This window comes from Monodon monoceros, unplaced genomic scaffold (assembly GCF_005190385.1).
Source record: "Monodon monoceros isolate NGI ecotype Baffin Bay Population unplaced genomic scaffold, NGI_Narwhal_1 Super_Scaffold_6, whole genome shotgun sequence".
NCBI lineage: Eukaryota > Metazoa > Chordata > Mammalia > Artiodactyla > Monodontidae > Monodon > Monodon monoceros.
In genome coordinates this window covers 47,440,715-47,455,990 of record NW_021703783.1, presented here as the reverse complement: position 1 = coordinate 47,455,990, position 15,276 = coordinate 47,440,715, and the positions used below count along the sequence as shown (strand labels likewise).

General features: G+C 33.8%; 1 protein-coding gene across 7 annotated transcripts in view; it reads right to left on the bottom strand.

Moving 5' to 3' along the window:
- USP15 (ubiquitin specific peptidase 15) overlaps nt 1–15,276 on the bottom strand; it is a 130,568-nt gene that overhangs the window by 24,703 nt on the left and 90,589 nt on the right. For 4 of the 7 annotated variants that reach the window (XM_029204399.1, XM_029204401.1, XM_029204400.1 and 1 more), the window contains one exon: nt 264–437. In XM_029204399.1, the coding sequence (XP_029060232.1) occupies nt 264–437 (174 nt within the window). Of the gene's footprint in view, nt 1–263; nt 438–6,533; nt 6,680–15,276 lie in introns of those variants that run through there. The other 3 variants (XR_003791017.1, XM_029204403.1, XM_029204404.1) reach the window with 3 other exon arrangements.

Below are 15,276 nucleotides of genomic sequence, written 5' to 3'. Positions count from 1 at the left end.
CATACCAGTGTTTCTCAAACTTTATTTCATTATTTCCTTTACCAACCTCCAGAACTCTTTTTGGACAGTTTAAATTAATCATCTATTATGTGCCCCACCCTGAAAATTTAATACCATATATGCTGTTTATGTATTTATGTGCTGAGTCCCTTTGGAGGGCCACAAACCATTGTAATAGCTATGATTTTTTACCCCTTTCCCAAAGATTTTTGTCCTCTTGGGTGTGATATAGGCCTTGTTGAAAATGTATTTACCATACTAACCTTAAAGGCTCTTGGTGTGACGTAGCTAAATTTTCCAGACCACATTTGCTTGATCAATTCAGCATAAGATTTAGCTATTTCACCTCTCATTCCTAAGGGATTGTCAAAATTCAGTTCTTCTTGATACTTATCATTCAGGAAATATTCAGTAAGTGGAGGTGTATTGCTCAAACACTGCAAAGAATAAAATATATTTTCAAGTAAAAGAAACCACATGTTAAACATGTTAAAATGTAGAGAGAAACAAAGTGATAATATACAGCAAAAAATTTACATGATGGCCTCTTGCACTAAGTAACTGATCAAATAAGCACTCAAATGATGTACTCAACTATTCATTTCCCAAATTTCAAGTCAATTACTTATAGTAAATGAAAACGCTAATATTTGTTGCTGTAAAATCTGCATTAATTTTAACCACAGCAAACTACTGGTTAACTGGGAGAGAAGCTCAGAATTTTCTTTCCTTCTTTTACTTGACTGGTAGAAATTATGGATTGTCTAATCGTCCCAGGCATCTGCAAATTAGCCTGAGTAGGTAAAAACTGAGAAAGAGGGCAAGCAAGAAATGAACTTTAAAGAGGTATTTACTGCTTCCATTGTCAGTTCCTTATCATGAAAGTGCAGCCTTCTAAACTTTCCTTTTGGATCAACCATTTTTAGAAGGGAGAGTACAGATCAGCTGAACCTCAGAAAACAAAATTTTATGTGAACTCTGGCTGTGTTCTTACTTCTTCTAGCTCTTCTTTAATAACACAACAACCCAACTTTCCTTTACGGCAAGATTAAAATTATGAATAAATTAATTCTCCAGCTCTGTTCCATTTTGAATTAAATAATTTAGGATTTAAAATAAAATAGACGGCGGAGGTAGTTTTTCCACAATATTTTATCTCAAGATGAAATAATTTTTTAAGTTAATAATACCATAAAATGTGACTTCATTTTGGACCGAATATTACTTTATCAAGTAGATGTCTAGAGCCATTAATTAGAACATGTAATGACTGACACAGACATATGGTCATATAGGTTAACTTTTTTTTGGCTGCAGGAAGATATTTGTCTTGGAGTAAAGTGACAAAGTGCCTTAAGTGAAGCTAGTTGCTTGCACATAGAGTAGTAGAAACCTGTTCTTATGACAGTTCAGACTTATATTAATGGAAATAAAAGTTTTTCAAAGCTTGCTTACCACTCATATGGAATAAGTTAAATAGTTTTGGTAACTATGAAAGGTTCAGCCTGCTGAGTTCATGCTGATAACTTGGATGCTATAAACTATGACTATATGTCATATACTGTTTGGCTAAAACTCCAAAATTAAGCATATTCAATTCTTAAAAATAGATTATGGCGTTATATTTTGTGGTTTCAATTATAAATCAATTTATGTGTACTCATGTAACTATGATATCTATTTTGGAATTTTCTAATAAAAATAATACTGTCCAAACTGGTAGTCTGGCCCCTACCTCAAGGTAAAAGGGAGAACCCTTTATAATATCATGGAACTTGTTATTGTATTATTCTTAGGCAATGAAAATAATATCAACAGTTAAAAAATGTTTGAGGTGGGCTATACAGCCTGTAAAGTTATTTACATGTCTTTTTCAACAGTAAAATATTTTATGTGAACAAGAGGTAAGCTACAGTGTAGGAAGTAATTAGGGAAGGGACTTTTTTTCTACCTTTCCTCTTAATTCCTTTTATATCTCAAACTTTCATAATCTTACAGGTCTTCTGAGTTTCATTTTCTCTTTTCTTTTTGTAATATATGTCATTTAAATTATAAACCCAGCACTGGAGGTAGGGCCAGGCAACCTAGAATACACCATGACTACATAGGGCATAAATGCCATCACTTAGCAGTATCATCTCATTTAGTACAAAAAGGACCAACACTAAATAGTCGATGAGGCAAACTGGAGGTCAGACAGCATTTACAACAATTATTAATTAGTTTTCAAATCCTTATATTTGATCAGCTCAGGGTTATACTAAGAATATAATATTCTACTACTGCGTGTAACAATTATATAAAGAACCTAATGCTTTACCGTTTAAACACTTCAAAAAAATCAAGTTGTGCAAACATGAATAATTCTTGAGCTTTGTTTTTACCTAATTATTCATGTTTATCCTTATCTTGCAAAGAGCTTCCAACTATAATTGAAAATCTTTTTAGCTTTCCATAGCATCCAGAGTGATCTTTCTAAAATTTGTCACTAAAATTTATGACTTAATTATGTCACTTCCTTGCTACAAATCCTTTAATAGCAATTTCAGATTAAAATTTCAAATCTTTAGAAGGGTCTGTCTTTTGCGCATCTATTTAGCCTCATCTCTTGTCAATAAAATACCTTTAAAAAAAACAAAAAACAAAAAAACTTCCATCCCAGCCTTATTTGATTACTTGTGGTTCTTTGACCTCCATGCATTCTCTCACTTTTTAAGTTCTCATTACTCTACCTATATGAAATATACCTTCTTTGCCTTACTAACTTCTACTAAACCATTCAGGTACCCTGTCTGGGAAGGATTCCCAGGTTCCCTTATAGCGTTTCCTCCTGTATGTTTCCTTATTGCTTAGTGCTTACTTTTATTACAACATTTATTTTATAATATAGTGTAACTTTACTTTTTAGGTTGTCTGTCTTGCCAAATAGACTGAGACTTCCACGAGAGCAGGAATCATGATATCCTTTAAATTCATGTCTCTAGCACTGAGCACAATGTCCCTTGGCATTTAGCATGTATACAATAAATGCATGCTTAGTTAAAATGTTTTTTGCCTATATTTACTAATGTATTTATCCTCCATCTCTTCTTCTTCTTCTTTTTTTTTAACTCTTTTCTTTCAATGTTTGGCACAGAGTATTCAAATTTTGTTGAATGAAATATCACAAAGGCAAAAATATTTTTGCTTGTAATGAATAATTTCAAAAGTTTCTTCAAGCACTTCTACCTGAATACTAAATCCAAAAAGACAGCACCTATTAAAAACTCCCTGGTCCCCTTTTGTTTGACTTTCATTTAATCTACCATCTGCTTTGTAGTGGGACTCTACTTGGATTTTTAAAAAGTCAATGACACAGAGACCAGTGCTTATTTTCATAGTGACTCATGCCAGTTTGAAGCTGATTATAATTCACTGATAACAAACTAAACAACAAAGCACAAATAGTCTTAGTAAGTAACTGCCTGTATTTCCTGTCAAGATATCATAACCAATATATTTTGAGACAAACTTTATGTTTAAATGTAAACTATTAAATCCTAAATGGTCCCCCAAAGCATCTTATTTGCTGAACATAATGTTTTAAGGAACTCACAACCTTAATTTTTATAAAAATTTTCTGAAACACAAATACAGAAATTCAATAGCCAGTTTAACTGTTCTACTACATAGATCATAATAGTTTAAAAACTAAACTGATGTTAGACTTTTTTTCCTCATCTTGAAAATACCATAATTTTCTCCTTCACCTTGAATATAATGTTATTATAGGAGTCACTATATTCTTGAAATAATATGAAAACCAGTTAAGCATTAAAAGTTCTCTTTTGGTATAAATTTCAAGGAACTATTGTAATAGAGCTCAAACAACTAAAATATTTCCTCCAGGTGACATCAGTATTCAATGCCATCATTCTGGTAGAAGAAAGAAGCCCATTTCTTAAATTTGGTCATAATACAGCTTGATTTTTAATTTATGCAACTCATTATTCAATCTTTTAACATGAGGCTATCTTAGAAACATGAACATCTTCGACAATTACAAGAAAATTGGATACCTGGACTGGCTGCCATTAAATACAATGTTTTAAAGAATAAAGATAACTTTCATTAGTTCAATAATAAAAACTATAACCAGAGTTCTGAAGCATTTCTCTCAAAGATTCTTCTATTATAAAAACATCACTTTCCTATCTGATTGGGACTGTTCCAGAACAATTCCTTTCTTAAGGCATATATATATATATTAGAAGTCCTACATATGTAGACATAGGAAATGTCCTTTTTAACTCATGATACTTTACTCCAGTAATGTAATATGGACTAGAAATCATACAACATATGTTGTGCCTATGTGGATATATCTCTTATTCTCAATGTTTCCTGAACTGCAAAATAAAAAAAAAAAAAACCCTCATCCTTAACATACATGGTTTTTCTTAGCAAAAACTGAGAATAAAAAACCCCCCACAAAACCTGAGAATATATATGAATGTATGATAAAAACAAAAAGGATTATATAAACAATATTAGTATGTTATTTTTACAGCTACTTATGAGTTTTGTGACATTCTAATAGTCACAGGCCATTTTGAGCTTCACCTGTTAATTCATTTGATTTCAACTGCCTGACACTAACAAATGCCAACACTTTCATAGTTTAAGAACTACCTCTTACAAGTCATCACCAAAAAAATGAGGTCCATATACGAAGTAATGTGACTGATCATAAAACACGTATCTCAAGCCACATTTTGTTTGTATTATAATTGTGTCTAGAGTTGGTCCTAATATTGGGTAGAATTCTGTCAAATACCATGTTAAAAATAAAGCAATAATCAGACTGAAGAAAAAGATTCTGTACTAGTAGTTTCAATTCTTGATGCAAGAGAGAAAAAGTAAAAAAGCTACATTAATCAACAGGCAAATGCACTCGTTAACTAGGCAAATTATTTATTTAAATGTTTTTTATGATCCCTAGGCAAGTTAATAGTGTGCAAAACTGACAAGAGCATTTGAAGGTCTAAGGATTAAAAAACTAAATTTCACATTTAGTATATGGTAATATGAAATACTAAAATTTCATATTTAGTGTATGGTAGACTTTTGGCATTCATTAATTTAGCCTTTGTGATACAGCATCTTCACAGCTGGCTAACTGGAAGGTTGAGGATATAAGCTAGCATGAAAAGATATTGATCCATGAGGAATGATGAGAATGGTGTATTATGTGCAAGCCAATCATTTTGTGAGCAAATGTGTTCCTCAAAATGGCTTTGTAGTTCTCTACTTGTGCTCACATATGCATTTAAAATGGAAACTGCAAGTAAGAGTATTCTTGAATGTGAATTTGAATAAGGGGTCTTAAGATATATTCCTTAGTTTAACCTATTAAGACTGAGCCTTAGCATGTACTCCTCCCCTTCTTAGAACATTCTTCCCCTGTAAGAAATTCCTATTTATTCTTTAAAACTCATCTCAACATCTCAGCACCTCAAGGAAGAACTAACATTCCTTCTTCTGGACTAATGCTGTACCTTGAACTCACTTAGACTGTCCTTATCTTGAGAGCAGAGTCCATGTCTTATTCACCTTTGTAACTTAGCATCTAGCACAATGCCTGGCACATACCGTAATAAAGGTGTGATAAATGAATAAAAACTTATACAGTAAATCAGTCCTTAGAGACTGAGAACAGTGGGAAAACACTTGACTAAGATCTGAATTGCACCCTGTTATATAACTATAACCTATTTAAAGTTCTACAGATTCAAAAATAAAGTCCAAATAATGCCTAAAGAGGCTTTCTTAATGAAGGAAAAATAACTATTGTGAATACTCCAAAAAATAACTGTCAAGATAAATCCATATAAGTAAAAGGTATGTGAAAGAAAAATATTTGGTAATATATTTTCATGAAGACTCTTATTCCCAAATCCACCTGGAACTAGACACCACAATTCTTAAAAAAGTTCTTCTAAATAATCAAGTATCTCATCCAGTGGACATTCTACATGGCTCAATGTATACAGACCTTTAATCACTGTCACCATGAAGAACTTTTTTAAAAAGAATGCATATACCATTGGACTATTTTATAAAGTATTAATTACCTATGAAAAACTCTCTGGTTATAAATTTCTGCCCTTAACCCAACATCTTAAAATTGGAGTATTATGTGAAGTATGATTCTCTCTCATTCCAGGAAAGACTACAATGTTTTGTACATAACTTTTCCTTACATACACATGCAAAAATCCTATTCCTCTTACATTACTTTCAAAAAGTTCTTCCATTAAATATGTTCTGATCAGTAAGACTGATGTTTCTCGAGTTCTTTGAAAGAGTGACTCATGTAAGAGTCTCAATTTTGTATTTCACTATAAACTTCTATATATTTTTTAAAAATTGATGAATTGAAATAAAGTTCTACTATATAACCAAATCTCAAGTCTATAATCAACATATTTTAGGAAATGAATAATTAATAGCCATCCCAATAACTTGTAATGAATCTGGAATTTCCCCAGTACCTGGAAAATAGTCAAAGTAATCCCCTTCAAAAAGAGAAAGTTGTCTTTTGTAATGCTGAATATGAACCACTCCCTTTCTGTTCAGGTGCTCCAGAAGCCCAATTTTCAAGTGATCATGTATGCTCACTATTTTAGTAAACCGGTAACTAGAACAGGAAAGAAAACAAACTTAATTTTTGATTACCTAAAGCCTTTGAGTTGTGTAACTCATTCTGTAACTGATCAAAATGTAACGCCACTCACAACTCTTAAAGTAGCTACACTTTCAAACTGACCAATACTAAAAACCCAATCTAAAATGAGGAAACCATTTTATTTTCTTATGATTTAAAAAATAAAACCTAAAGTAATCCATGGTTAAAGTAATCTTAGAATTCCCCCAAATATCTTATTTTGGATTTTAAGATTAGATGGATAAAGAATTTTCGAATTTGTCATGTTATTTTTCAATTCGTCATGACAAGAGTATAAACGTTCTAAAAAGGTACTGTATAACTCCAAAGTATTTTATTAAAACTGGGATACTGGCTCAAGTTCTGTAAAAAAGTAGTAGATAAGACAGAAAACTATGACGTAGACTTTTACAATGAAGAACTACAAATATAAGCCTGGCCCCTCACCACGGAGGTTTGGAAAATGAGATATTTTTAAGACACTTCATGTTTTATTTATTTTTTCCTAGGAAAGGCAAATCTCATTATATTTGAGATCAATTCTGAAGTTTCTCCATATATTTTAGGAAAACAAATACAACTATAGCTCCATTTTGCTTTACATTTCCATTCTCTCTTCAAGTTTTCTTTAAAGAACAAATTTGTGTAAGTAAAATGTAAGTGGATATAACTTTCTTTTTATTTAGTTTTAAAAACTTTAAGTATGTTTTCTTCCTTCTCCCACCTAGTTAGTGAAGAGAGAACTGCCATACACTTGACTTAAAATATTGAAATTTTACATAAAGTAGTTCTAAAGGCAGTATTTTTGAATTGGACAAAGATGTTCTAACATTTTCATGTTTATCATTAATCTGGTCACTATGCTTTGCACATGAATAAAATTAAACTTCATTTAAAGTCCCTGCTGTCACCCTTTCTTCAAATTCTATCTAATCTCTCTTCACACGCTACTTGAATTTAATTAAGAATTATTATGAAAGCTTGGGAAGTATGAGAACTAATGGGAAACCTTTTGGCTAGCAAAGAAATGTCAATGCCTATCCCCTCCTCATCTATGGGATTGAGGAAGGAAAATTTTGTCAAAAGGGCTACCCTGTTACTTGCAGCGAGTAAGTCCTATAACTAGAGATGTCACGCTTAAAAAAACATGATTATATAAAGACCAGTGATTTTTTCATATTAAAAGCTAAACGTAGAAACTGGATAGAAGATCCACTTGCAATAGAGAGAAATTTGAAAGTTTCTGGGATAATGATTAGATCAACAATTGATGCTAAGGTAAGCTTAGGTAGTTGTATGATGCTTTAAAACTACTAGATTGTAACAGCAATTGTTTAATTTTTTTTTTTAAGTAACAGGCTATTTATTGAATGATTTTTATGTTTAGATATTCAGTTTATGGGAAGCATGCTTAAGCTAAATGGTTCTAATAACATTAATAAATATTAGCGTAAGTTATATTTATTTTAAAGAACTAAAGCTTATTAGTTCAATTTTAATGTTTAGTAGCTTATTAATTACCTATTAATTACCCTATTAATAACTTAAAACTGGCTCACAATGAAATGAATGCCAATACTTTAAGCAAGCAAGATAGTGAAAGGTTTTAAGAAAAAACAAGTGTTTTAAAGTTTTGTTCAGTCCCCTGAACATAATATTCAGTAAAGAAACATTTTTGAATAAATTAGTATTAAGAATTATGTGATTTGTTCATCTTTTAGTTATCCTGCTAAGGCATAAAGAAAGGGTCAGCAGAATTTTTTAGAAAGTTTAACTGACTTACTACATTCTTTGCAAGAACTACCAAGTCATATACTTCTCTGCATCATTTCATTACACTAGGCCCATAATTGACAATATTAATACTTAAGCTGAGTTGAAACAGAAATTTAAGGACTATGTGATAACATAACCATGAAGGTTTCTAATTATTTTCATAATAAAAGAGAACTTTAAATTTATTTGATTAATCACTCAACAAATATTAAGAACAGAAGACCATTATGTTAAGAGACTAGAAATACAGAAATACTGTTCTAAAATGTTTTCATGCCATTCACTGTGAAATCGTTCAAGAAACAATTAGCAGAGTAGTAGGGTATGTTCTGCCAAGCTGTGATTAACATGGCAGCCCAATTCAAGTACTATCAGACTGGCTACATCGGCAGAACATAAGCTGTAGTGTTTATTAGACTTTATATAAATTGGTAGGTCTTTGCAAGAAGTAAATATATATATTAAAAGCTATAATTCTTTTAAAAATTATTGTGCTCTTTGACATTTAGACAGCTCCAGAAATATCATTAATCTGGTACAGGTCAAGTACTAAACATTTCAGGTAAATTTTCCTAATGCAGTGCTTCTCAAATCATCTATGTGGAAGGACTAGTATCTTTTTAAATTTTCAAACTGTCACAGACTGATACTTCTATAAAGTTTTTTAGAAAATAAAAATGAACCACTAGAAAAATGAAGTTCTAAGAAATAACATACAGAAAAGAAAGACCCATTTTAAAATTATTAGATTTAATAGATATGAAACTAACCTAACTGCTATAAAAGTTCTGGATCCCTCACTTATGCTTAATTTCTATAGTTATTTTGTTGTTGACCAGCACTGTCTCATCCAAACACTGTGAGAAACACTGTTCTAATGTAGTTACTATTATGTGGCAATATACCAAACATTGGGGATATAAAAGAAAACCAAAGATAGCCTCTAATTTCATGATTCTTACTGTGTAGTAGGTATTTGTCCAGAAGAGATAGAGGAAAAGGGGTGTGTGTGTGTTTGTATGTGTGTGTGCATGCATGCATGTGTGTGTGTGAAAGGCAACTAGGGAAGAGGTAACATTATATATAAAGAGACTTGAAACTTAATGAATTCCAAGAACTTTTAGTTTTGGTTAAAGAGCTAGGTAGGGTCCGGTTTGGATTTTATCCTTTAGGTGATAGGAAATGAGGTTTTTTTTAAAAAATTAATTAATTAATTTTTGTCTGTGTTGGGTCTTCGTTGCTGTGTGGGCTTTCCCCAGTGGGGGTGAAGGGGCTCCAGGCGAGCAGGCTTCAGTAGTTGTGGCACGCAGGCTCTAGAGTGCAGGCTCAGTAGTTGTGGTGCATGGGCTTAGCTGCTCTGCGGCATGTGGGATCTTCCTGGACCAGGGCTCGAACCCGTGTCCCCTGTATTGGCAGGCGGATTCTTAACCACTGTACCACCAGGGAAGTCCTGGAAATGAGTTTTAAGCAAGGAGGTATTTGCTTTTAAAAACTGACTCTGGGAGGAGTGTATTAAATGGATTAGAAGAGGATAAATGATGGAACAAAGAGATGAGTTAGATGAATTTTTCAAAAGTTCACTTAAAAGATGCTCAAGTGTTAAAATACTGTACTGACAGGAAAGGAAAAGATAGATACAAGTGACACTTAAGAGGTAGTAGAATGAATAGAACTTGTGGTAAGTCTCAGGTTTTGACTTGGGTTAATTAATGGTTGCACCTATAAGGGAGTATAATAAATAAAAGCATCGGGTTTCTAGGAAATATGTTTAGTCATACACATGCTGAGTTTGAGTTATCTTTAATATTGTTTAGGCAGAAATGTCCATCTAATAGTTATGTTTTGGAGGAAAACTCAGGAGGGAGAAGTATGGTGGAGACAGATCTGGGATTTGTCACTTTTAAGCAGATGTCAACTTCTCAAAGGTAAAGGGGCTACAAAGAGCCTAGGAAACGGAGTCGAGAATGACCTTACCAAAAACAATTTCTGTGGGGTGGTATGATGGTCACAGTGATGATATAACAGCAGTTGATACTTGCACATTGTTTGTTATGTGCCAAGCACTTAAGCATGTTATCTCCATTTAACAGATAAACTAAAAAGTTTCTTATCCAAGGTCACACAACTTACAAGTAACAGAACTAGGATTTGAATCCAAGCAGTCAAGTTGCAAAATCTAAGCTTTAACTACTGTGCTAAGCTGCAGACATGAGGGCTATTGAATGGGACATGAGAAAGTAGGGAAGACAGACCACACTTTTCAAGGTCAAGGGTACTCCTCACTCCATCTCCCTCCCACCCCATTAAAAAAAAAAGAGTTGACCATGCATATACGAGGAAAGGAAGACAGTGAAGAGGTGAGGTTAAAGATATAGAACAAAGAAGAGACAATTAATGGAACAAGTCTCAGGGAAGGTAAGAGAGGTCTCAGGAAGATGGTGGCATAATTATGATGATATAGATACTTTTGGTATGGTATTCAATAAATGTAAGAGGAATCATAAAGTATATTATATCTTGCTATTAAGAATTTCCTTATGAAGAGTTAGTAATATTTTGGTCAAGAACTTGTTTTTAATTTCTTTGAAAAACAGTTACTGAAAGCTTTCTCTTGGGCAAGGTACATAATGCTTAGAAAAGCCGTGGGCAATTACTGAAGAATTACACAAAATACCTTTATCATATACCAAAACTATTTAAAAATATATGTATTCATTCATATATGCATAATAAATATGTACGTGTGTATGTATATTGGCGTGTGTGTGTCAGTCAATGATTGAGTTTATATTCAAAACAAAACCTCTCTAAATAGGACTTCCCTGGTGGCACAGTGGTTAAGAATCTGCCTGCCAATGCAGGGGACATGGGTTCGAGCCCTAATCTGGGGAGATCCCACATGCTGTGGAGCAACTAAGCCTGTGCGCCACAACTACTGAGTCCCTGTGCTGCAACTACAGAAGCCTAAGCACCTACAGACCACGCTCCGCAACAACAGAAGCCACGGCAATGAGAAGCCTGCACATCGCAACGAAGAGTAGCCCCCACCTCGCCACAACTAGAGAAGGCCTGCACACAGCAATGAAGACCTAAAGCAGCCAAAAATAAATAAATTTATATATTAAAAAAATCTAAATGAAGACATATTTTTAATTATACATGGGACTTGATTATAAAGCAAAGAGTGATTTTTCCAGTAAACACTTCAAATTCATATGAACACCATTTTTGACTTAATTACTTTAGGAGACTATATGTTTGTTTCATTGATATTGTCACTGCTCAAAATATTTAGGTACTTCTCTTTTTAGAGTTGGCAGACGTATGAAAAAGCATTGCTGTCTAGCACCCAGGAGGTGTCAGTATGTGTTTATTGAGTGTATGAACAATGTGGTTTTTACTATGGTAAAATATGATTTTTAAAAAATATTTTTATTGGAATATAATTGCTTTACAATGGTGTGTTAGTTTTTGCTTTATAACAAAGTGAATCAGCAACACACATATACATATCTCCATATCTCTTCCCTCTTGTCTCCCTCCCTCCCACCCTCCCAATCCCACCCCTGTACGTGAGCACTGAGCTGATCTCCCTGTGCTGTGCAGCTGCTTCCCACTAGCTATCGGTTTTACATTTGGTAGCGTATATAGGACCAACCACCTCACTACAAACAACTCAATTTTGTTTCTTTTTATGGCTGCGAAATATTCCATTGTATACATGTGCCACATCTTCTTTATCCATTCATCTATTGATGGACACTTAGGTTGCTTCCATGTCCTGGTTATTGTAAATAGAGCTGCAATGAACACTGTGGTACATGACTCTTTTTGAATTATGGTTTTCTCAGGGTATATGCCCAGCAGTGGGATTGCTGGGTCATACGGTAGTTCTATTTTTAGTTTTTTAAGAAACCTCCATACTGTTCTCCATAGTGGCTGTATCAATTTACATTCCCAACAGTGCAAGAGGGTTCCCTTTTCTCCACACCCTCTCCAGCATTTATTGTTTGTAGATTTTGTGATGATGGCCATTCTGACCGGTGTGAGGTGATACCTCATTGTAGTTTTGATTTGCATTTCTCTAATGATTAATGATGTTGAGCATCCTTTCATATGTTTGTTGCCAATCTGTATATCTTCGTTGGAGAAATGTCTATTTAGGTCTTCTGCCCATTTTTGGATTGGGTGGTTTGTTTTTTTGATATTGAGCTGCATGAGATTCATCCTTTGTCAGTTGCTTCATTTGCAAATATTTTCTTCCATTCTGAGGGTTGTCTTTTCATCTTGTTTATGGTTTCCTTCGCTGTGCAAAAACTTTTAAGTTTCATTAGGTCCTATTTGTTTATTTTTGTTTTTATTTCCATTTCTCTAGGAGGTGGGTCAAAAAGGATCTTGCTGTGATTTATGTCACAGAGTGTTCTGCCTATGTTTTCCTCTAAGAGTTTGATAGTGTCTGACCTTACATTTAGGTCTTTAATCCATTTTGAGTTTATTTTTGGGTATGGTGTTAGGGAGTGTTCTAATTTCATTCTTTTACATGTGTCCCATTTCCCAGCACCACTTATTGAAGAGACTGCCTTTTCTCCATTGTATATTCTTGCCTCCTTTATCAAAAATAAGGTGACCATATGTGCGTGGGTTTATCTCTGGGCTTTCTATCCTGTTCCATTGATCTATATTTCTGTTTTTGTGCCAGAACCATACTGTCTTGATTACTGTAGCTTTGTAGTACAGTCTTATGCCAGGGAGCCTGATTCCTCCAGCTCTGGTTTTCTTTCTCAAGATTGCTTTGGCTATTCGGGGTCTTTTGTGTTTCCATACAAATTGTGAAATTTTTTGTTCTAGTTCTGTGAAAAATGCCCTTGGCAGTTTGATAGGGATTGCACTGAATCTGTGGATTGCTTTGGGTAGTATAGTCATTTTCACCATGTTGATTCTTCCAATCCAAGAACATGACATATCTCTCCATCTGTTTGTATCATCTTTAATTTCTTTCATCAGTGTCTTATAGGTTTCTGCATACAGGTCTTTTGTCTCCTTAGGTAGGTTTATTCCTAGATGTTTTATTCTTTTTGTTGCAATGGTAAATGGGAGTGTTTCCTTAATTTCACGTTCAGATTTTTCATCATTAGTGTATAGGAATGCAAGAAATTTCTGTGCATTAATTTTGTATCCTGCTACTTTACCAAATTCATTGATTAGCTCTAGTAGTTTTCTGGTAGCATCTTTAGGATTCTCTATGTATAGTATCATGTCATCTGCAAACAGTGACAGGTTTACTTCTTTTCCGATTTGGATTCCTTTTCTTTCTTTTTCTTCTCTGATGGCTGTGGCTAAAACTTCCAAAACAATGTTCAATCATAGTGGTGAGAGTGGGCAACCTTGTCTTGTTCCTGATCTTAGTGGAAATGGTTTCAGTTTTTCACCATTGAGGGCAATGTTGGCTGTGGGTTTGTCATATATGGCCTTTATTATGTTGAGGTAAGTTCCCTCCTTGCCTATTTTCTGGAGGGTTTTTATCATAAATGGGTGTTTAATTTTGTCAAAAGCTTTCTGTGCATCTATTGAGATGGTCATATGGTTTTTCTCCTTCAATTTGTTAATATGGTGTATCACATTGATTGATTTGCGTATACTGAAGAATCCTTGCATTCCTGGGATAAACCCCACTTGATCAAGGTGTATGATCCTTTTAATGTGCTGTTGGATTCTGCTTGCTAGTATTTTGTTGAGGATTTTTGCATCTATGTTCATAGTGATATTAGCCTGTAGTTTTCTTTCTTTGTGACATCTTTGTCTGGCTTTGGTATCAGGGTGATGGTGGCTTCGTAGAATGAGTTTGGGAGTGTTTCTCCCTCTGATGTAGGGATTTTTTTGGTGGAAAAATGTGGTAACAAGCATGAGCTATAATGTTATAGTTGTACCTCTGGTAAGTCACTGCTATTTTTATGACCAGATGAACCAAACATAAGTCATAATGAATAATATACTCAATCAAACGAAATCAAGACCCAACTCAAGTGTCACCTCCTTGGTGAATCCTCACTTATTTCCCAATGGCTCTCTTTTCTTTGCTTTCAAAACATTTGGCTGATCATGCTTTCTATCATGTCACATATTACATCTTATTTATTTATATGGCTATCTCATTCACCACAGCACGACATTCAAGAGGATAGGCACAGTCTTGTTCAACTCTGTACCACCAGTGTCTAGAACAACGCTTGGCATGGAGCAGGTCTCAGTGGATGTTTACTGGATTAGCTAAATAAGAAAATTAGTCTAGTTGCTCTTAATTCCTTTGACCTTTTCTCTCTACAGCCCTAGATCAACCCAATCATTTTAATGTATGAACCCATCTATTTTATGCACCATGTAGCTAAACATTAAGATCTCAAACAATGAGATCTCAACATTGCTGAGCAATCTTATTCTTTCATTCTTAGCTTATGATCTGGTCTCGTACTTTTAGGATAATGGAAGTCATTACAAAATCTAGAAACTACTTGTGTCCATAATCCATTTCTTTTTTTCCTGTTGCAACAGTAGTGTCTTTCTGCCTTTCAAATGTTAGATTCAAATGTTATATTCAAATGTTATATTGTAAGGCTTAGTCCTGGGATCTCTTTTTCACAGATGGCCTCACTTCACAGATGCAATCATTTCCCTGATTCTAAATACCATCTACAGTCATATTTTTATTTCTAACCTAGGCCTCTGGTCTATATTCCATACTAGAATATCCAACTGCCTATGATATATCCACTTGGATGTTTCATTGGTATGACAAA